General features: G+C 43.1%; 1 protein-coding gene across 1 annotated transcript in view; it reads right to left on the reverse strand.

Moving 5' to 3' along the window:
* tln1 (talin 1) overlaps positions 1–21,440 on the reverse strand; it is a 61,519-nt gene that overhangs the window by 14,585 nt on the left and 25,494 nt on the right. Inside the window, exons 10-42 of the mRNA XM_030767199.1 lie at positions 21,239–21,343; positions 20,731–20,886; positions 19,607–19,708; positions 18,974–19,050; positions 18,155–18,335; positions 17,738–17,851; positions 17,510–17,618; positions 17,210–17,418; positions 16,869–16,967; positions 14,061–14,228; positions 13,330–13,624; positions 12,691–12,857; positions 12,284–12,412; positions 10,951–11,064; positions 10,411–10,524; positions 10,188–10,322; positions 9,637–9,765; positions 8,592–8,694; positions 7,986–8,194; positions 7,567–7,686; positions 7,190–7,387; positions 6,733–6,872; positions 5,546–5,639; positions 5,019–5,108; positions 4,680–4,802; positions 3,344–3,487; positions 2,817–2,978; positions 2,364–2,504; positions 1,853–2,034; positions 1,441–1,573; positions 935–1,036; positions 589–759; positions 103–351 (exon numbers count right to left, since the gene is read on the reverse strand). Of these exons, the coding sequence (XP_030623059.1) occupies positions 103–351; positions 589–759; positions 935–1,036; positions 1,441–1,573; positions 1,853–2,034; positions 2,364–2,504; positions 2,817–2,978; positions 3,344–3,487; positions 4,680–4,802; positions 5,019–5,108; positions 5,546–5,639; positions 6,733–6,872; positions 7,190–7,387; positions 7,567–7,686; positions 7,986–8,194; positions 8,592–8,694; positions 9,637–9,765; positions 10,188–10,322; positions 10,411–10,524; positions 10,951–11,064; positions 12,284–12,412; positions 12,691–12,857; positions 13,330–13,624; positions 14,061–14,228; positions 16,869–16,967; positions 17,210–17,418; positions 17,510–17,618; positions 17,738–17,851; positions 18,155–18,335; positions 18,974–19,050; positions 19,607–19,708; positions 20,731–20,886; positions 21,239–21,343 (4,764 nt within the window). The remainder of the gene's footprint in view (positions 1–102; positions 352–588; positions 760–934; positions 1,037–1,440; positions 1,574–1,852; positions 2,035–2,363; positions 2,505–2,816; positions 2,979–3,343; positions 3,488–4,679; positions 4,803–5,018; positions 5,109–5,545; positions 5,640–6,732; positions 6,873–7,189; positions 7,388–7,566; positions 7,687–7,985; positions 8,195–8,591; positions 8,695–9,636; positions 9,766–10,187; positions 10,323–10,410; positions 10,525–10,950; positions 11,065–12,283; positions 12,413–12,690; positions 12,858–13,329; positions 13,625–14,060; positions 14,229–16,868; positions 16,968–17,209; positions 17,419–17,509; positions 17,619–17,737; positions 17,852–18,154; positions 18,336–18,973; positions 19,051–19,606; positions 19,709–20,730; positions 20,887–21,238; positions 21,344–21,440) is intronic.

Below are 21,440 nucleotides of genomic sequence, written 5' to 3' on the forward strand. Positions count from 1 at the left end.
AAAAACAGTGGTCATTTGAGGATAAATGAGAAGAAGCTTCTGGATCGTGAACACACTGAAACTTGGCAGTCCGTGTGCTGACTCTTTGAACAGGTCTCTTACCAGCTCCTGTACTGTGACAGCGATGGCTTTAGCTGTCTTGACCATTGTGGTCTGGTAATCAACGAAAGCGCCGTCAGGCTCGGTGCCAGGCACATCCTCCATCTTGTTGATGGCCTGAGAGATGGAGTCCACCATCCCGCCCACAGCGCCTGCAGCACTGGCAGCCTCAGACAGGGTGCCAGCCAGGTCATCCACAGCCTCCTTCATCATCTGCACTGACTCCTCCAGAGCCTCCTGAGTGTGGGCCGCCTGGAGAACCACATCACATTAAATGTCAAGCACATACTTAGATAGAGAATATTACATAGGTAGCAGAGGACAAATGTGCAGCACACATACATTCCCATTACTAACTAGTATCAAATATGTATACACACTCTCTAAATACCTATATAGCATGTATAGGCATATTTTATATTTTGCAGCTATGGGAACCCTTAACTCCAGTATTATGGGGAAGCATGCTGTTGTTGTGTGCGCTCTGACCTTGGGGTTTCCTCCAGCCTCTTTGGCCGTGTAGAGCATTTGCAGGGCAGACTCAGCCAGGGTCTTGGTCTGGTCGAGCACGTTCATCTGCTGCTGGCTGTTCAGGATCTTTGAGGCCGTGCCTATGGCAGCCATGACAAGTGGCTCAAAGTAACTCACCATCTGAGATACCTGTGAAAGAAAAGATGTTCAGGCCTTGTTAGATAAGAGAGTAAACACAAACTCAAATCCTAACAGCTGAATATGATTACAGGGAAGATGCAGTACAGCAACCAAAATATTGGATTGGATTCATTGTAGAATTCCAGTACAGTCGGCCAGATATTTGGGAGTGCCGAAGTGTTACCTTGTGACCCAACAGGGAGGCCTCGGAGCGCGCAGCGACAGCCACGGGTTCAATCAGGTTACTGATCTCCTGCACAGAGGCAGCCATCTGCTCATGCAGAGCCTAGACACACAGAACAGAAAATGTCTTCACACTCAAGCACTACAGTCACTATGATGAGAATGTGGTCAACAGAAATATGTAGTTTATAGTAATATATAGTAATATGTATTCCGTAAATTTTTCTTTAGCTTATGTCACTGTAGGCGGAGTCAAAACATCTACAATTGTTTTATTATTACAGCAGTCTTAAGCACAAAACTTAAACCCAGATCCAGTAACGTGCCAAACCTCAGTTTCGGACAAACGTAGGGTTTCAGTTCAATTAGTCTGGAATGTATAGATGCTTGTTATTTGAACTGTTAACTTTGAGTGAGGACATTAAGCTTAAAGGGTAATAGGGCAGTTCCATGAGCCACAGAGCTCTGTGTACATGAGTTGTGTTGCAGGTGAGCAAACACACATACCTCGTGAGATATGTCTTCTCTGGGAGTGAGCTGTTGGCTAATAGCAGCCAGAGATGCCTGGTCCAAATCTCTGATACAATTATTCACCACATCAATGGCCTCATCACACTCCCTCTGGCCTGGAGCCTTATCTCTGCAGGGATAAAACACACACACACACACAAACACACACATTTTTTAAACCACAAAGCCCAACATTAGAAGCTCACAGGTAAAACAGCTGTAGCATGGCATAGGTGGTATTTTCACCCTAAGGAGAAGCAAAAGAAGTGTTATTCTGGAATAATTTCAGTTCTGCTTTAACAATGCACCACCACAAAGAGTGAAACCAAGCTTGAAAGGAACTTCACAGTGAAGTATGTATGACAGTGTGGTAACCATATGTATTGTGTTATTACACACGTGTCAGTACCTCATGTTTGTGATGAGTTTCTTGATGGAGTCTGACACGGTTCTGGAGTGGCCAGCAAGCACTGACCACTTGGGTGGGTCTTTGGGGTTGACAGCCAGTGACCGGGCTGTCTCAATCAGGCCTGTGGAACTCTCCAACATGGTCTTAGCTGCAGCCACGATGGGCTCCATAGCAGCCAGACCCTAACACACAAACACACAAATACACACACACAGACACACACACACATCCCATACATAAGTGACTTAATCATGTAAAATGACTGCACCACAGGTATTAAAATCCTTGAATCATCTGAACAGAAACGAATGAGGATGTACTTGAATTTAGGAAGTCCAACATGAAATGAAATGAAAATGAAAAACAGAACAAAGTCTGCTGGTTTAACAAAACTAGAGAGGAGGAAGTTCTCAAATGGTCGCACTGTGGGGTCATATTTCTGCAGTGCTTGGAATATAGCACAACTGAAAACACTCATGTTTGCATGGTGAGTTCCAGTAAGGGGACACACCTCAGGGCTGATCTGTGCAGGCACACTGGCAAACTCGGGGTTGGAGGCAAAGGCAGTGAGGTTATCCACGGCCTCGATGAGCGGCCCTGTTGCATCCTTACATTTTTCTCTGTTCTCGTAATTAAAGGCCCCATCCAGAGCCTGTCAAACACAAAGAATGGTATGGTAACATAAATGCAAACTTACCAACGTAAAAAGACTGACTTCTTGCACATAATCCATTCTAACTATTTTCAATTTTACACTCATGGACACATACACATGCGTAGAGACACACACACACACAAAAATTCCTGCAAATCCAACCTTCTAAACACATACCTCCTATGCATAGACTTGCACATGCATGCTCCCACATACACTTACAACTTCAATGTCACGCACTTCTAGAGAAATCCAAACAGATACCAAATTCTACTATGTGATCTGGATCTGAATCTGAGTCACACTCACTTTGATGGACTTGACAAGATTAGCAGTGCTGTTTGCCACTTCTTTGGCAGACTGGACAAACTGTCGCTTAGCAACAGGGTTGGATGTTTTGGAGGAGGCAAGACGACAGGCGTTGCAGAGGGCGGAGGTGTGTTTGGCAACAATAGTGGCAGCAGAGAGGACCTTGAGAAAGAAAAATATGTCAAAACATTTCAGTAAGTATACCTCACTCCACTCTTGGTCTGACGCTCTGTGTATAAACTCGTACGTAAATTGCTATCTTTGTAGTCCTTTAAATGACAGGACTGAAAATTCACAATTAGAGACCATGATCAGTTAGTGTTCCATTTTTTCTAAACTCAAACAGGAATTCTAAATCAGTTGAGCAATGAAATTGAAAGCTTTCTTATTATGAAGAAGTTAGTTATTGCTGCTATTTTGCATTTCTTGTCTCTTCAGAGTCCATACAATTTCAGAGAGCCAGACCCTAAACCTAACCTCATGTTTAGTGTAGCTTTGCTAACGGCTCTGATCAAATGAAGTTGTACCTGAGACTGAGTGCAGGCTGGGTCCACCAGGTTCTGACAGGCCATCTGAATGGATTGTTTGGCACGGGCAAACTGAGCTGGGTCCACAAGACCCTTCTGCCCAGCGTGGCTGTTTGGGTCCGACACGCCAACCAGGTATGCCCCCTGGAACAGAGACACAGTAAAGTCCATCAGTAAAACTTCTGTCACAGCGTCACTGTCAATTAGCATATTAAAGACATCGTGAGGGGGAAAAATGAAGACACTCCAAACTTCAGTTGGCCAGGGGAATCAAATGAGTTTGGTAACCAGTTAAACTCACATGCAATGGCACTGAACTGTCACTTCATGTGAACCACTCAAATTAGCAATTCAGTTAACAGGAACTGACCAGTGTTCAACGAGCGACTGACATATAAAAAAAAAAAAGAGATTTGTTTGAAGTTCAGTGAACATTTTGAGTAAAATAGCTGAGCCTTCCACGTCAACCTCACTTGCTCTGAGTATAAATGAGGGGAGAAAATATTTTCCTAAAGGTCTGTGTGCTTTTTCAGAACAAAGCGTTGTCAGACGTCGTAATTGTTCCTAGAGAAAAAGAAACCTTGTAAGATCCTTGTTCTGAAATAGAATGTATAGGAACCAGAATGGATCCTGAAAAATTGCATTCTGTTCCGTTAGTGCTCTCCCTCCATCTGCCTTGGCAACAAATGCTGTATGAACGTCATCAGTCCCCTCCTCTCCAGTCTCTATCATTCACCCCAAATATACTACATAATGAAACTCAGAAGTGCAGAATCACAGTCCCTGAGAAGGCTTTTAGAAAGAGAGGAGAGAGAGAGAGAGAGTGCCAGCATTTAAACATGACTCACCACACATTAAGAACTTCCACTTCCACTAAAAATGTGTGTGTGATGTGTGTGTGTGTGTGTGTGTGTAAAGAGTGACCACACAGGTGAGAACACTAAAGAAGACAGAGAGAATAGAATAGGCATAAAATGAGAGGAGCAGAGACAATGACCTGTGACTGAAGGAGAGTGTTGACACATATAGCTCAACAAGACATTCCAAAAATTGGACAGAACAGGACGAAACAGGAAAAACAAGAGAGTGAGATGAAAACAGACATGGACTGACAGACTCAGCTGCCTGTCTGTTTATTTAACGTGCTTTTAACTACAGCTGTTTTAAGCTGCAGGGCACTAGTGCATTTAATTAAAATTAGACCGATTATCCCAATTATACTAATGAAACAGTGAATGAAACACTCAGGGAGCCTGGACCTTCACCAGTGAAGTTTGACAAGTGATAAATACATACAAACACTCCCACAAATATTCCCTCCTCTGGTAAAGCGTACCTGGGCAGCAGCCTCGGTCAGGCCACACAGAGCCTTGGAGGCAGAGCTGACAGAGTCTCCAAATTCAGGCAAATTACTGTTTTTGGCATTATGGGAGATTCCAGCCATGGCCTCACCCAGAACCTATGGAGAGAAAGTACAAACACTACTCATTACTAGTGTTCTCTTATTACATCACTGTTAAACCAAATAAGTAAACATGCCAGATAATTAAACTAAGCAACTTTCTATGTAAGAAAAAACACTAAATTAAGCTGTATTATTGCAGAAAATAACAGAAACATGAATGTCACTGTGTTTAAGTGATTTCTGCAGGTCTAAGTCAAGCTGACTGGATACCTTTGAGTTCTCCATCACGCTGTCAAGGCAGTCAAAGTAACCCAGGTCATTCACTGCCTCAGTAGGGTTCTCCAACATGCCTCGCACTGTCTGCTCACACACAAACAAATACACATCACTCAAAACACAATTCAAAAAGCAAATCATGCCGCTTGAAAGTCCATCAACTTTAGAACACTGGCAAGACTATAGGACATGTGACAAACCTAATCTCTACTTCTAAGGTATCATTTATCAATAATCTACAGATGAAACAAGCTATCTCATTAAAACACACAACAACTGATGTGGTAGGTGGAGATTTGTAAAACCAGCCTGTACCCAACGGGCATAGACAAAAAAAAAAAGAAGAAAAAAAAAAACCCCCAAAACAAACCACAATCCACCCACAGCACCTACAGTCCCAACCACAATTACAAATCCCCAGAGTCTTTCACATACAATGCCACAGTGCCAGTGTTGCCTCCACTATTAGTTTAGAGAGAAATGAGACAAAAGGGAGGAGTTTAAGGGGAAAAGAAGATTACCTCAAGCTCCCTGAGTGCGTTGTCACATTCCTTCTGTCCTGGGGCCTGCTGGGTGCACATTGTGATGAGCTGGTTGATGCTGTCAGTCACCGCACTGTAAACACAGAGAGAGAGAGAGAGGGAAAAACAGAAATGTGAGACCGGTATAAGAGAGAGGAAGGTAGACAGTGTGTTAGACAGAGGGAGAGGGAGAGGGAAAGAGGAGGGAAAAAAAAAATTACAATCCACCCACACACTACCACGCGCTGGCACTTAGCACTTCTACCTAACTGTACTGATGCTATGGAGGACTTCTCTTCTCATCCTCTCTTCCCCTCCCCTCTCTCTCTCTCTCTCTCTCTCTCCCCCTCTCTCTCTCACACACACACTCTTTACCTCCTCTTTCTCTTAACTCTCTCTCTTCACTCTCTCCGTAACTATCAGGAGGACTGAGGGATTGGCTTGTGAAGGGCTTTAAGATGAAAAAGAGCCATCCACTGTGATATTTCCCTCCTGCTCACTCACCCATTCACCCACTCTCCCTTTTTCTCACAAAGGAACGCACGCATACACACACACACACACACGCACGCACACACGCACGCACACGCACACTCTCACAATTGTGTCAGCAAAGAGTCAACCAAAACACACTCCTACTTGTGTGTAAGCAAAAGCAAAGAGGAGCAGAGCTGGGTAAGAGCAGCCTACTCTCGCCAGTTGGCCATTACATAATTGTGCCCATTTCCATTCAACTGAGTGATAGAAAAAGAATTACATAATGTATGCTAATACTGGAGAAGATGTACATTGTGAGTGTGTGTGTGTGTGCATGTGTGTATATGTGGGAGAGTGTTTGATGCCCGAGACTCTCAGTTTGTTGTGACACAAGGGACTGTGTGAGGCTACTCTGCCCCCACGCAGTGTGTTATGGTGCAGAAACTTAGTGGTAGACTCTGCAAAATTATTACTTCAGCGCAATACACACACACACACACTGCTGAGGACAGACTGTGCTATGTATGAACCAAAAGAGATGATAAACCAGTTCTGTGAAGAAGAGAGGCACTGAAACAAGTTTTCAAAGCCTCTTTTGAAGACAGCTGCCCAGAGAAACATTAAGAGAACCAACGAAGTGCCCTGTCTGAAGATTCAGACCCTGAACCTGGGGGCTGGACATTCAGAGAGAAATGGAGAGAGAGACTGACCGAGCAGCAGCAGCGAGCTGGTTCTTGAGGTTGGGGGAGTTGGGGTCGGTGGACAGGGCCTTGGCTGCCAGCAGCAGCTTGCTGGAGGACATAGAAATGGTCTTCAAGTTCGTAACCACCTGTGTCTGGTCCTCCTTAGACTGCCAGAGAGAACGGATCAAAGTTCGGTTATTAAAATATTTGTGCTGTAAACTCGGGGTCAGGTCATTGGTTCATTGAATGTTTGTGAACAGGACAGCTGGTTCAGTTGATGTAAGGGCAGACTAATATAAGTCTAAAAAATATTAAAACACTGACAGTTTTTGGTTTAAACAAAGGAACAAAAAAATCCAAATAACATATTTGGCTAAAAATCATAAATATACTTTTCCAAACATTAAAACTCATAAAAATACTTCATCTAAATCTACCATGAATTACTTGAGTACATGCGTGAAATTAAGACTGTCCCTTTTACCTGTGATTGGCCAGCCATGTCCACGCCTGCTTCCAGGAAGTGGCTGAAGTCCTGTCCAAACTTGCCAGAAGCCTTGGCCAGGTCCTGGGTGGTGCCCCGGGAGGCCTGGACCAGTTCATTGGCTGACTGATTCAGCCCAATGGCTGCCTGGTTCAGATTAGCCTGAGCCTCCTGGAAACTCTTCCCACTGGCTGGGAACTGAAGTGGGAACATAACATTAATGATTTAAAGAGACTCCTTATTAAAATGTATGATAAACTACAAAGACAACATTTGAATAATCTAAAAGATATAGGTCTTGGGATTTGTGTTACGTTTTGTATAAGGAGTGGGGAAATAACTTTAAATATCTATTATCAGTTTTGACGTGTACCTACCTGATCAGATAGCAGTTTCTTACTGGCCTCTCCGACATTTCTGATGGCATTGTCCACGTCTCGTTGTCCAGGCAGACAGTTCACACTGCGGTTCAATGCCTGGGACACAGCCTTTGCCACCTAAAGACACACATGCCCACACACACTCGGTGAAAATCATCGGCACCACAGTAACTGGGAAAACACTAATCATAGACACGTAGGGAAGGCAACAATTATGTTCTGACATTAATGCTCACTTCCACATTTCAGTGGATGGGTCACATTCACACAGGGTGTGATTAAAAGGGAGGTCTGATTGCTGAATTTAAACTTGTAGTGAAAAAAGTTTTTTGTGTGTGTGCGCGCATGTGTTTGAGTGTGTATGTCTCTGTATGTGAGTGTGTGTATGTCAGTGTGTGAGTGCGAGTATAGCTAACCTGGGCCAGTCTCTGCTGGCTGTCTGGATCTCCAGGTTTGGCGATGGCTCTCTTGGTCTCTTCAATCAGGTTGGCAGATTTGTCCATAACATCACTGGCACAGTCCAGCATGGCGTTGCGGGCCTGTGGGTCGGCCGTGTTGGCGGCGACACCTCGAGCGGCTGAGGCGAGAGAGCGCAGGGCCTGCGCCACATCCCTGGCAGCCATACCTGAGGAGATGTACAGGATTAGGCCTGGGCACTTTTAGCCTTTAACACAGCTCTCAGATCAGCTTTTATACTCTCTCTCTTAACCTCCATCACTACATAAAGACAAGACTGACTTAAGACAAGCAGTTAGTCATGTGTCATTCCGTGTAGCAGAGAAAAGGTTACACTGCATTAGAATTTTACACAGGAAGATGGCGCTATGGGCCACTTGGAAAAATACCGTACAATGCACAGACATGAGACGTCATTTTAACTAAGGCTGAGAATATTACTTGAGTTTATTTGCACCTCTGCAAGAACACATATTGTTATGAGTCCAATTTTGTCATACACTAGAGCCTAACTTCACCGAATGAGGTGTGCTAATGAAACACGAAAATGCTGTGAGCTCTCTCACCTGTGTAGTTCTCATCGCCCTGAGTGGCTTCACTGAGGAGCTGAGCGATGGCCGAACTCACGGCCTTGGTGTTGGAGCCGAGGTCCTGAGAGCACTTCTCCAGCTAAGGCACACACAAGAACACAGTCTAATGAGGAGGCCTGTTAGAACAAACTACTAAGGGCTAGCACCAGCACGGTCAAATGTTCTTTCACCCCTATGAATCAGTTCCTAAAGATTAGTACAGAAATTGTCTAATTCATGTGGGTTATGAACTGTACAACTTAATGCCTCTGAAAATCATCACTGTCAAAGGTAGTCTGCAATAATAACCTCAATCTTAATGTAAAGACAATTGGCTGGTGTAATGGACTGTTGATATAACCCATTCTACAGGCACTCGTTTGCACATGTAGATGTGCAGTGCACCGACTGGAGATGTGGGTGTGATATTAATGGTATCAGTTTTTGTCAAAGGTGCGCATGTCAAGGTCTACTGCCTGCAACACCATACACTCACACACCACAAAGACCAATACACAACCTGTCTTTCTGTGTTGTATTTACCAGCTTAAGCAACAAAAACAACTGTTTATCTTTTCATCAGACTGGTGGGTTGTTAATAGCAGCCTTTGTGCTTATCTGTTTTGCACATATTAAAGACCAGCAAAGTGAAGAAACAAACCATCAGTTCTGTGTTTTAGGTTGATTTGCATGTGACAGGAAGTGGGTGTGTGTTATTGTGTGTGGAAAATGATTATGAGCAAGAGTAGGAAAGTAGCAGGCGTATGTGTGTTTTTATTTGAGTACTTCTTAAATGTGTAATGTGGGGAGAGAAGACTAATAAAACGATAGTGTATGAGTGTCCCCCTATACCCACAGTATGTTAACAGCAGGGTTGTGTAATATATAACCAGTACTTCTCTGAGTCCTCATTGTGGGAAGAGGATGACTGTATATGTTCTCACACACACACACACACACACACACACACACACACACACACACATATAAATATATATATATATATGCAGTTCACAGATGAAATGAGGAGGAGCACTCTTACTGTCTCTCCTGGGAGGGGTTTGAGTTTGCCCTCTCCAGCTGAAGCCTTGGCCTCCTGCATGTCCTTCTCCAGCCCCCTTATCACTGTCAGAGCATTGTCAATCTCCAGAGGACCGCAGGCTTCCTGTGCCTGAGAGGGAGACAGAGCACAACAGCAAACAGGATGTGAGAGCAGGAAGGACTGCAGGGAAAGCTTCGTAAATCAGACCTGGATCCAAAGCTCAATGGACAGGTCATCTAGGACACGCTCCCCAGAAGTCATTTTCATTTGGTCAGGGCTCTAGGGCTTGGGGTTTGTTAAAAAAATTTTTTTACATACTCATTTCTAAGTGGTATGAGGTAGAAAGCACATGTTAGTCTGCAAACATGTGCACAAATTTGACCCACCCTAAATAAACGCAAACTGATTAAAGTCAAAAGCTAATCAGGTGCTAATCAGATACTAATCAGGCTAAATAATTAACATAACTGTGGTTAGCAACATAGCTGTTTTTAAAACTAAAGAAAGAGTGAAAGAGAGCCAATGAGAGAGAGAGAGGGAGTTAACTTTACCTTCTGAGCAGCTGTGCGGAGCTCTGCCAGGGCACTGGCCAGGTTCTTGGCACACTGACTCAGCTGCATGGCAGATGCCTGATCACTGATTGTGGGTACTGTGGCCTTGGCAGCAGTCACCATCTTAGCTCCAGGCTAAGGAAGTGGGGAGAGAGAACATGCGTGAGCTAAGAGTTTTATCCCAGTGCTATTGTCAAGAAGTGATTGTGTTCCACTGCTTTACCTGCAGGAAGTTCTGGCTGGCACCAATGAGGGCGAGCTGAGCACTAGGGCTATCTGGCTGAGCCTGACTGCCCCTCACTCCCTGGACCAGCTGAGGAATCTGATCTGCCACCACCTGCCAATCAAACAGCCAGAATTTTACATCTTCTGTGAGATATGGAGAATGAGACCAGCTCACAAAGATTCATATAATCACATCTGCAAAGTTCATGGAATTTCCCCTCTTTTGTCTTTTATTTAAAAAGGATTTCAGTTCACTATCTGAAAGATGTATGTGTATGAAAGAAAAGAAGGGACATCCCCTCTTTTGTCTTTTATTTAAAAAGGATAGAGTTCACTATCTGAGAGAAGTATGCGTATGAAAGAGAAGAGGGGACAGGCTAATTTTACTGGTTTTAGTGATGCGTCCTGATTGCATTCTCTGACAGTGCTGTGAGAAATTTTGTGAGAACTGAGCAGCGAATGTCAGTAGAAAGCCACAAAAACAAGTGTGTGACCTCAACTCAACCCCACAGAAACAGGAAATGTGGTTCCCACCCACCTTGCAGCTCTGAACCAACTGTTGCTGAGCTGCTGGGTTCTTATTGGATGAGGCTGCATGCTGGGCTGCAGCAATGGTTTGAGTGGCAGCTGCAGCTGCCTGTTTAGCTGCGTTCTGCAGGAAACAGAGCAATACTGATTAGACCATCATTTAAGGAACATCATTTAAATGAACTGGCACATTTATCAAAAACCGTGCAGACATGAGCAGCAAGTTATGCAGAAAGATTTAAGTTCAATTTTGGGGTGTGTTCACCTATCAAAATCCGTGTATGAAAGGCTTTTTAAATTTTCACTGGAAGAATGTTATGAGAGATGTCAAAAACTCTAAAATCCTCATGCAACATTTTTTTTAGGACTGACCATAAGAGTTCCTGCATACTACATCAGGTCACTGTGTAAATGTCTGTTTAAAAAAAGGTGATAGATCTGCTTACTAATAACTGTTGCATTCCAAGCCTGAATTTGACTAAAGTGACATACTGCTTACTAAACAGAGTGCATACATCCTTAGGCCATAGCAAGCATACATCCTTAGGCCATATATACACTGCTCCTCCAATCAAATACTTTACTTTGCAAGTGTGAATCATTCTGCAAGAACCTACAAAACCTCTCGACTAAACACCTAGAACAGCAGTGTGGTGTCTCACTCAGTCACTTTGTGCTTGGTTGCAGGAACTAAGAGTGCACAAAGCCTCAGCTGACCAAGGCAACTGGCCACTTCCTCTAACGCAATACTAAAAACAAAATGTCCAAACATGGCTTGGTACAAGAGAACCAATACTTAGAGGAGTGTTCTCTCAGTTTCTTCAGGACACTTTTATGCTATCTTACTCCCCAAACTTTGACAAGTTGAAGCCAGTCAGTTCAGCAAAGATGCCTTGCAGCTACAGGTGTTCTTTGAAGATCTCACCAAGACATCTCTTCCAGATCTGCACTCTTTTATTATTCAGAGGAGATAAAGAATGTATTTGATAGGAGCTCAAATTGATCTTTTGCCTCAGGGTGCATGTTTTTGAACTTTACCTCATTTCTCATTAAAAGCACAGAAACTGATTAAGTGGCTAATGAGCCCTTGGCCAAAAGCTGTATGCAATTTTAGATAGCAGTGGTATCACTGTTTGAATGCTACTTCAGTTTCAATTTCACGCTGAATGTAAAATGATTTAGGTAGACAGGAAATTACTGAGACAATCTCAGAATGCTGCAAGTTTGTCAGCACAGTAATCACTAATAGGCTTCTCTGTTGAATAGTGAGGTCATGTAATGTCCTTTACCCAATACCCTCCACTACCCAATGGATGTGTGCACACATGTAGGTATTGTCGTACCTCCAGTTTGTTGACCAGTCTCTTTTTGATGGCATTCTGTGCCGCTGCGTTTGTGGCCATGCGCAGCCCCTCTGCAGCCTCCCGCAGTTTCTGCTGTTGTTCCTCACTATCTGGGTTAGCAGCTGCTCCCTGTCATCACAAAGCAACTTTGTTATCAATAGTCCACCATAACAGCCAACACTTTAAAAGGTACATGCTCAGTTAGACCTGAGTATGACATACTGACTACATGCATTTTGTGCTGCTTGGGATAAAAGCATCTTTGGAAGTAAAACTGTTGTGATATTGGCCCCTGTCGGCCAAGAGGTCCGCCAGATTGAATGATGCATACACTTTCACTGGCATACTTCCCACTCTGAACTCATAAATCCAGCAGAGTAATACAGCACTAATATCTCATGTCTCACCTTGGCAGCCTCCACCATCTTGGCAGTGGCGTCTGCCAAGAGTTTGGCAGCTGAGAGGAGTTTGCGGGAGTTTTCAAGATCAGTCTCCTCTTCTGCATCTGCCTTGATGGCATTGACAAGGTCAGAGGTGGCCTGGGCCAATATCCGCGCTTGACGCACCATTTCACCTGCACGTGAGCCAGAGAGATTGAAGTCAGCACGGCACTAAGGTTTTCCTGAGGGTCCATATGCACTTGGACCCTCAGGAGGAAGGAACACTGTAATGCCCTGCTGATGTCAGATACACCTAAACACACCGCAGTGGAATATACCTATGGCACTGATTAAATGCTATCCGAAAGAATACGATTAAGACCAAAACAGCAATAACATTAAACAACACAACAGAGCATAGCGTTATGAACAACCACAACTGAGAGAAACAGAAAACAAGCACAAGTTTTAAAACTCAAATACTCTGTTAAGAAAAAAGATGGTTTGGCTGCATCAAATCATTTGTCTTTAAACTGCAAACTAACATGAAGGGAGAAAGAAGGGAATGGCTCTTCTGTCACCTTCAGCTACAATGCCACATTGGCTCCCTCTCCTCAGTACCAACCCCTTCCCAGCCTCAGACTCCACTCATCCCCTGGGCAATACCTGCATCTCCCATGGAGCTGAAGATGTTCTCCGTCACATCCAGGATGCGGTCGGTGGCCTCACCGTGGCGTCCCATTGGCTGGCCGCCGCTAGCGTATTGCTTGATATGCTGGAGCAGTTCATTAAGAGCCTGAGTGACACCTGTGGCAGCCACGTTGACCTGCTTCAGCAGCTGTTCATCATTGGTGGCACCCTGTGAGGCCTCGACACACCCTTCCACAGACTTAGCCACCAGTTTCCCAGCCTCAATCAGCTGCTCCTGACACACTGGAGAGCTGATGGTGGGGGCCACCACCTAGAGGGTGGAGCGCACAAAAACACATGCATACATAAGTATGAGCATCTGGCCAGCTAGCCAGTCTGTCTACGGGAATTAGATACGACTGGATGGCTTGATAATGAGCCAAGACTGGATGGACACTGAAGTGTAACACATGGCAGTCATCTGGCCCATAGAGCTCCACTAGATTTAGAAAGCACTGTCAAATTTTACATGCACACACACAACAACGGTACCAGATGCGCTGAAAATGTGACTGCATTGACTGTTTAACGTGTAGGAACATATAGATCACAGGGCACAATTTTATAACCATGTCCACAATGATGGTCCATCCACCACATATGTTTGCTGCAACTGCAACTTTGACTAGAAAGTGGTTACAGCATTTGACAACAGCTTCTGAGGTCATAAGGCAAATGTATATATGTGTGTGTGTATAAGTTCTTACCCGGGTGCAGGCCACCAGTTGGGAGGTGGTGAGAGCACACTGGGTGGCTGCAGCGATGACCCGGTTTTGCTGTGCTGAGTCTTCACTCTTCTGGGCTACATTCTTAGCCTTCAACACGAGGGCGGCGGCCGCGTTGGCCACAGCCTTGGCTAACTGCATCAACATATCCTACAATAGCAAATCCCCAGATACACTACAATTAGCTCTGACTGAGGTCAGATAAGATGTACATGTAGCTGATGATTCACATATGACTCACATATTAGTGAAATCAAAGATTTTAGAGGATCTGTCATGAAAATGTACTATTTCTGATGCTAACGTTGACGAGTATGATTTGAGGTGACAACACAATGATATTTAACAACAAGTGAAATACTGAGAGATCATCTGCGCTAAACTGTGTGAACGTTTTTACATTTCAGAGGAGTATAAAACATATCTGTAAATCCATAAGAGTGGATCACAGAGTTTTGTGTGGAATTTACCACCAATGAAGGTACCTGACCCATGAGAGTAGAGTTTAGAAATGGCAGCTTTACTTCAGTATACTCTAACTGCATGAGAGTACAATGAGAGACAAAGTGTTTATACCAGGTAACAATAAAGTCAGGCAAGTAGCGGGCCACATAAGCTAGACTATGCACGAACATGCGTGAGATTCCTTCCATTTGAAACCGGGGGTACAATAGATTAAGTGGCATTCAGTGGTCTATCTTTAAAACTGTCATGCAACAGTAGTAGGGTAAAATGAACTTCTACGTGGTTCATATATGATCCAAGCTAGCACAGTAACTAATATGTTTTCAGCCAACATTAACCAGTATTTTTAACCCCCCCTTCTGTCCCAATTTAGAGTGTAGTTACCAGCCAATTTCTCAGTTTGTCCTTTGCATGGCAATAATCTCTGTCAAAGTGTGACGAGTGATGTTCGCCCCCACACTTCCTCCATAATACTTGAAGCTATTCACTCATTACTCAGTTAACTCAATACTTTGACTTGCATGTCATTGACTGACTACACTGGGAGCAAAACCATGAAACTACCGGTGAGCAAGAGAAGAAGAGACAAAGATCGCGCACCTCCTGTTAAGAAGTACCTCCACTAGGTGTACCACTCAGGAGCCCCATAAATAGTACCTAGAGACTTTTTACATGTCATTTTTCACAAGAAGCCTCTAACTGATTCTAACGAAAACAGGTAGTATTCTAAACATAGGCATAATTGAGGCGGCGTGGGTTTTCCTAAAAGATATGCGGCATGCGCAGAAAGTGTGCATTTGGACTGCCAACTGCTTTGCGCCAGCGCGCTAGCATGCAGTGGTCGTGCTACATGATCCCTTTTAGTGAAGCCGCTCCAGCTGAGCTAACCATGAAAATCCATTAGCGATAAAAGACAATTAGAGGTTGTTCAGTTAGACAGACTACGCTGGATATGGCACTTAAGGGTCAATGAAAACTGATAAAAGTTTAGCTGTTGAAAACAATCAGTTAGATAAACTGCGGGACTTCCAAAGACTGTTCTCACGTGTGCAGTCAGTATGTTCTATATGGTGTCTATGGTCTTAACACCTCAGTTACTGAGAAGAGGCACATGGCTCGTTCTCCGCAGTTATAACAGAAAAAAAGCAGTACGTTTATGTATTTTGTGGCAGCTGTGGGTGATCCACTTTATGTGACCACTTCCGAGCCTTGCATTGAGCCTCATGGGCACATTCTCTGCTCTCTCTTTCACATTTAATGTCACGTTTCTAACAACAACAACTACAACAGAAAAAGTGGGATGCCACACTACAGATGTATATCTAATATTACTGTCCTAATCTCCGACTGATCTCAAACTGAACTACATTACAAAATCTAAACCCAATGGTATAAAAATATACTGTGCTTCTTACTACAATATATCTGCTACAGTGTTTCATAATGTCGTAAAAAGCTGACAGTGTATATTTGTGCCAAGGGCTTTGGAAAGTTTATCATAAGGAGTGCCTGCTGGGAGGTAACAGGCATAATTAAAGAGACTGAAGAGAATGTAGACAGCTTTCCATTACTACACAGTCACCTCTCCAAAAGGTAGTACGAAGAATTAATTACCAGAGAGACCATTACTTAAAAGCGAATCTGGACACACAACAGATCAAATCAAAAGCAGTGAAATGGAATTTATATCTGAAAGCTTTTACCACAGATCTTTACAGTGGAGTTAATACTTGCAGTGCAAATGATCATCTTATTACCTCAGAAAAGTAATGTTGTAATCAAATAGTGTGAAGAATAGAAAAAATAGTGCCAATCAGTTTTCGTTGTGTGTCCAGATTACCAATTACAAATAGAGACCCACCAAACTGCTCTCAAAGTCCTGAGATCACACCCAACAATTACTACGAGGGCTAGTCTATGGTGTGTAAGAGTTGGAGTGCACTCAGAGTTTTGACAGCAGTGAAGAATTACTGAGATGAACTATGTCCTATAGTGTGATTAGAGAATTGATGCCTCAGAATTGGAATTGGTGCTTGATTGGAAAACCATTAGTACAGCAGACTACAGAGAATGATTGACATTTCTCAGGTCTTTTTTTTTGTTACCAGTATTTGACTATATTGGGACGTCCGCCTTGTGTGCCTGAAAGATCCTTTACCTCGAAACTGCATGATGTAGTCATAGAGAGAGCACGGGTTAATGTGATTCCACTAAACTACACAGTGTCTTGTCTTTCCACTAGATTCTGACTGTATTATATATAGGTATAACAAATCAGTTTGAAACACGTTTGTATGTATGTGTGTGTGTGTAAAATCAACACACCTGGAAGTGTTGGTCTGCCTCACTCTCACCAATCTGCTGCAGCAGCTCTCCACTGGCCTGTCCCACATTACCTGCCGCCTGCAGGAGGTTCTGACGAGGCTAAGGAGGTGACACATATACACACACTCTTGTCATCATTTCTGTGGCTTTTCTACATTGCGCACCACGTCTTGACATTACCTAGACAAGAAAATCTGTGCACCATAGACATAGATCTTTGGCTCTCTTGAAATCAAAAATAAACAATACAGAGATTTTTTCTTGGACTTCCATTTGTTGTGATATTTCATCTCTTTTTAAAGATGTCTTTCTAAACAGAGATGCTGTAGTGTATCTGGTACCTCAGTGTTAGCAGGCTGAGCAGTCTTCAGCATGTCTGACACAGCACAAGCCAAGTTCTTGGCAGCGGTCAGGAGCTGTTGGCCATTCCCTCCCTCATCTTCCATGAGGGCTGCCAATAGTCTGACCCCCTTGGACATCTCAGTCAGGTTGGAGGAGATGGTAGTTACTGCACAACCCACAGCTGTGTAGTCTGTCTCAGCTGGGTCCCCTACAGGTGAGTATACAGACAGCTTAGTTTATGAGTGTATAAACCCTATTATAGACCACTCAGACAACAGGAGATGTCATAGATGTGTCACCTGCAGTGAGATTGACCATTGAGGCGGTTCCTGCAGTAATGGCGTCCACCTGGGAGTGGATCTCATGTTTGGACTCATCCATTTTGTTCCTACGCCAGGCTTGAGAGGCCTGACAAAGAGAGATGTAGTGTGTAAGTGATAACAACAGCCAAATGTTGAAGAAAGTCAAGTGTTTTTACCAATATAACTTTTAGTGACAATGATCTCTTCAGACAGCAGTTATCTCACCGCATCAGTGCCCAGTGGAGGCAAGGTGTCAACCTCATCCAGAGAGGCCTGTGCTGCCTGCACTGCCTGCATACTGGAGTTAATGGTGCCAGTCAGAGCCTGCTGAGCTGAGGTCTGTGGCACAGGAAACACTGTTATATATTCACTGAGGGATACACATATACTGGCATGGCAACATTATCATCAATTTGGGCTTAAAAATCTCTAGTCTGATATGGATAAAAATGACAACATTAAAATAATGGGCACTGCTTCATTGCGACAGCAGTAAAAGTAGATGTAATGAAGATGAGAAGCTGAGGAGTTACAGTGACAACTTGATATCATCTGGAAATGTCACGACGCTATGGTTCTAGCGTTGTGACGGTGTGTTCGGGTCGAGCATGATTCCAGCCACGCGGTTTTTGTTAGTCTCACCAGAGGGGGCATGTGTCCTCGATGCATTTGACCACTGGTGATGTGCTGCTTGGCCTGGGGCATGGAGCCCATTTGGAAACTCTCTGGACCACCAGCCCCAGAGCGCATGATGGCCGGCAAAGCCACTGAGCCTGTCTCCACTTTCCCAACTTTATTGAACTGCTGCTGCAGCACTGTGGATCTGCACACAGTAACCCAGGGAATGGAACAAATGTCTTATATAGGCTGATAATAGACTACAACATACATTCTAAGAGACACACCTTAACATATACATTCATTTTTGTAACAGAGGGTTGATCCAACAGGAATACATAGAGTAAAACAGTCACTTGTTTGGATATAAGAAGACCTATCTTCCCAGTTTAGACACTTATCACAAACAGATGAGGTAGAGATCATATCCTGTCAGTGAGAGAAAGGCAACAGCGGTATGCTGTATGTAGTGTATGGGTAAAAGGAAATTCAAAGAATAAGACCACAATAGCAATCCAAGTCCTACAGGTGTGAGTGAAATGCATATTAATGCAAGATAACAGGATAGATTCGTGTTTAACTGCACCACATCAAAACCTCATTATTTGAATAATTCAAATTGTGGCTTCACAGATTTGCATTGTGCTTCACTCGAAGTGTATGGTTTTGAGTCCCTTAACATGGGCAGCCATGGTTCGATACGGCAGAGTACTCGATATAGTGGAGCTTAGCACTCGACATATTCTGGAACAATCCCAAACTGCACACAATATGATCAACAGGAAATTGAGCATATTATGTTATGCAGTCTTTTTGTAAGGTAAAGAAAAAAATTAAACTCACTTTTTAGGTGACACAGAGTCCTCCAACATAGTAGACTCCTCATCTCCCTCTAAGCCAAAATGGTCTTTGCTCTTTTTCTGTAAATAGGGACAGTTTGGGTTTAAGTGAATCACAGAATGCTATTTGTGACAAGTGCCTGAATGAAGCACTGTGTTGCTGAGCTGACCCTTAGAGAAGTCAAGTGTTGAGGTTTGTCGTGGAATTCCACTAAATGCACGAAACCTCTTACTAGCGTTTTCACACAGAGGTGTTGTACAAGCAGTGAAAACAGGGCTTGAAATCCAGAGATAAATGTACTATTTTATTTAAAATGTCTAAAACTGCAAATGAACTGACTAAACTGGTTCAACAATATAAAATATTTTATACAGGAGAGGTTTTTTTTTGTCTCTACTCCCAATAAAGGCATCTCATGTTGTTGCCAAGCATGCATCCTTATCTTAGATTCTTACTTGTGTTACTTTCATAGTGTTCTGATAATAAACATGAAAAATGTGGTCTCATTAATGGCCGTGCTTCAAAATTTCAACCTCACACAACTGTGACCAATATTTGGTATGACATGTTAAGTCCCACTTTCTTCATATTAATTCCCATATTAAAGCCCATGTTTTTCATATTGAAAGCAGTTACCTTTTTGAGAATGATGTCAATGTAGCCAGCGATAAGCTGTGCAATTTGTTCTCCCTCAGTGGTTTGCACAGAGTAATAGCCATCCTGGTAGTCCCCAAAGTCCTAAGGAAAACACATGGTTTAAATCTTGATTCACTATGACTGGGAGCACTGGGACTTGCAGTGGCGTGCTAAATCATGTCCTCAAACAGTAGCAATGGATGGGAGTAGATCTGTAGTGATGGATATACATTAATGGCTTCATAATACATCTCAGTTTATTTACTGAGTTTACTGGGCAATCGCAGACACAGACTCAATATCCATCTCTTTCAGTATCGCATACTGTTGGAGCCAGATTTCAGTGAGCTGGTGACTTGCCAGGAAATACTGGGCTGAGTATTTCCCAGTGCACAAACCCACCAAAATAAACAATGATACGTATACTGAGTCGTTTTACGTTTCATGTAGGGAACTGAGAAAAGAAAAAAAAAGAAAAGAAAGAGACGGTTGAAGGAAGTGAGGCTAGAATATCATGCGTACACCCTCTAAATAATCTTATCTATGATCATTTTGGAGGGGGAAATGCTTTGTTCTTTTCAGAGAAAATGGAATAGTAGTTCTCCGAAGCCTGACATTAATGTGTAGTTTTTGGCTCCTTAAATCTCCAAAATGAACCGTGGCAGATATCTAATCTTTGTACATCAGAATCATGAGACTTTCAGTGGCAATTGTGCCCTTGCTGTTGGAGCTAAAAAAAAATCCCATTTTACAGGGCTAACATTTTGGTGCAGTTCTTTTGACCTCTGAGCAATGTCACAAGGCTACCCTACTGTCTTACTTGGGCTGTAATTGGAGTTAATTTTATGAATAGCACACTAAATAACTACACTTTAAATTGTTTATTTACAATTACTAATTTTTTTAAATAAAGATCCTGTGACTCAAGCTTTTACATTACAATGGAAACAAGTCATAATTCAATGAGCAAAGAATTCAATGGAATGTACACGGTGACCAAGAACATGATGATTACCAGAGTAAATCTATGTCAGCAGGTTGAAAAGCAAGTTTATCAATGTGACTATTATCTACTATCACTGCCATTGTAAAGATGAACCAATTTTACACAGAGCCCATCTTACCAGAGTGAAGCTCTTGGGGGAGGCAGCCCAGCGTTTGATATTGGTCAGGCTCCACTCCTGCATCACCTCCTTGGTCTTTTCATCCACTCTCATCACACTCTCCTTGGTTATACCCAGCAAACGAGGCACCAGCTTATTCTTGCCTTTCATTTTCTCCTATATAGGGTGAACACACACATACAGACACACAAACACCAACACAAACACACACGAAGAGCTTATTCTCAGCACAAACAGAAATATTACTCACTTAAGCTAATTGCATTTCTCATGTGGTAAACCTTCCCTCCTTGGGACTTACACTAAAGCTGGTTACATTTGAACGCTTGTGACCATCTCTCTTTAATCTGGATAATTCTGTACTGTCTGTGCTGCAGGGTTAAGCGATTTTTTTTTCTTTGTTTGATTGTTTAACCACCAAATTCACTTAAATTCCTGTTGGATGCCTCTGTGTCTCTTGCATGTTAATTAAGTACACAAGCACACAGTGTCACAGGACCTCATTTACCTTAACTAAGAAGAACGACACTCCATAGGTTTTGAGAGATCTGGCCAGTTTGACGTAGCTAACTTTGGCCTCAATCTCAGTCATGTTTTGGCAGTTTTTGTGGGCCTGCGGAGAGAACAGAAAAGTACATTTCACATAATGAACACAGGAACTGAAGAACAATCTGAGTTCACACGGACAGTGGTAAAAGCACTTGTCAGCT

This window comes from Chanos chanos, chromosome 3 (genome assembly GCF_902362185.1).
Source record: "Chanos chanos chromosome 3, fChaCha1.1, whole genome shotgun sequence".
Classification (NCBI taxonomy): domain Eukaryota; kingdom Metazoa; phylum Chordata; class Actinopteri; order Gonorynchiformes; family Chanidae; genus Chanos; species Chanos chanos.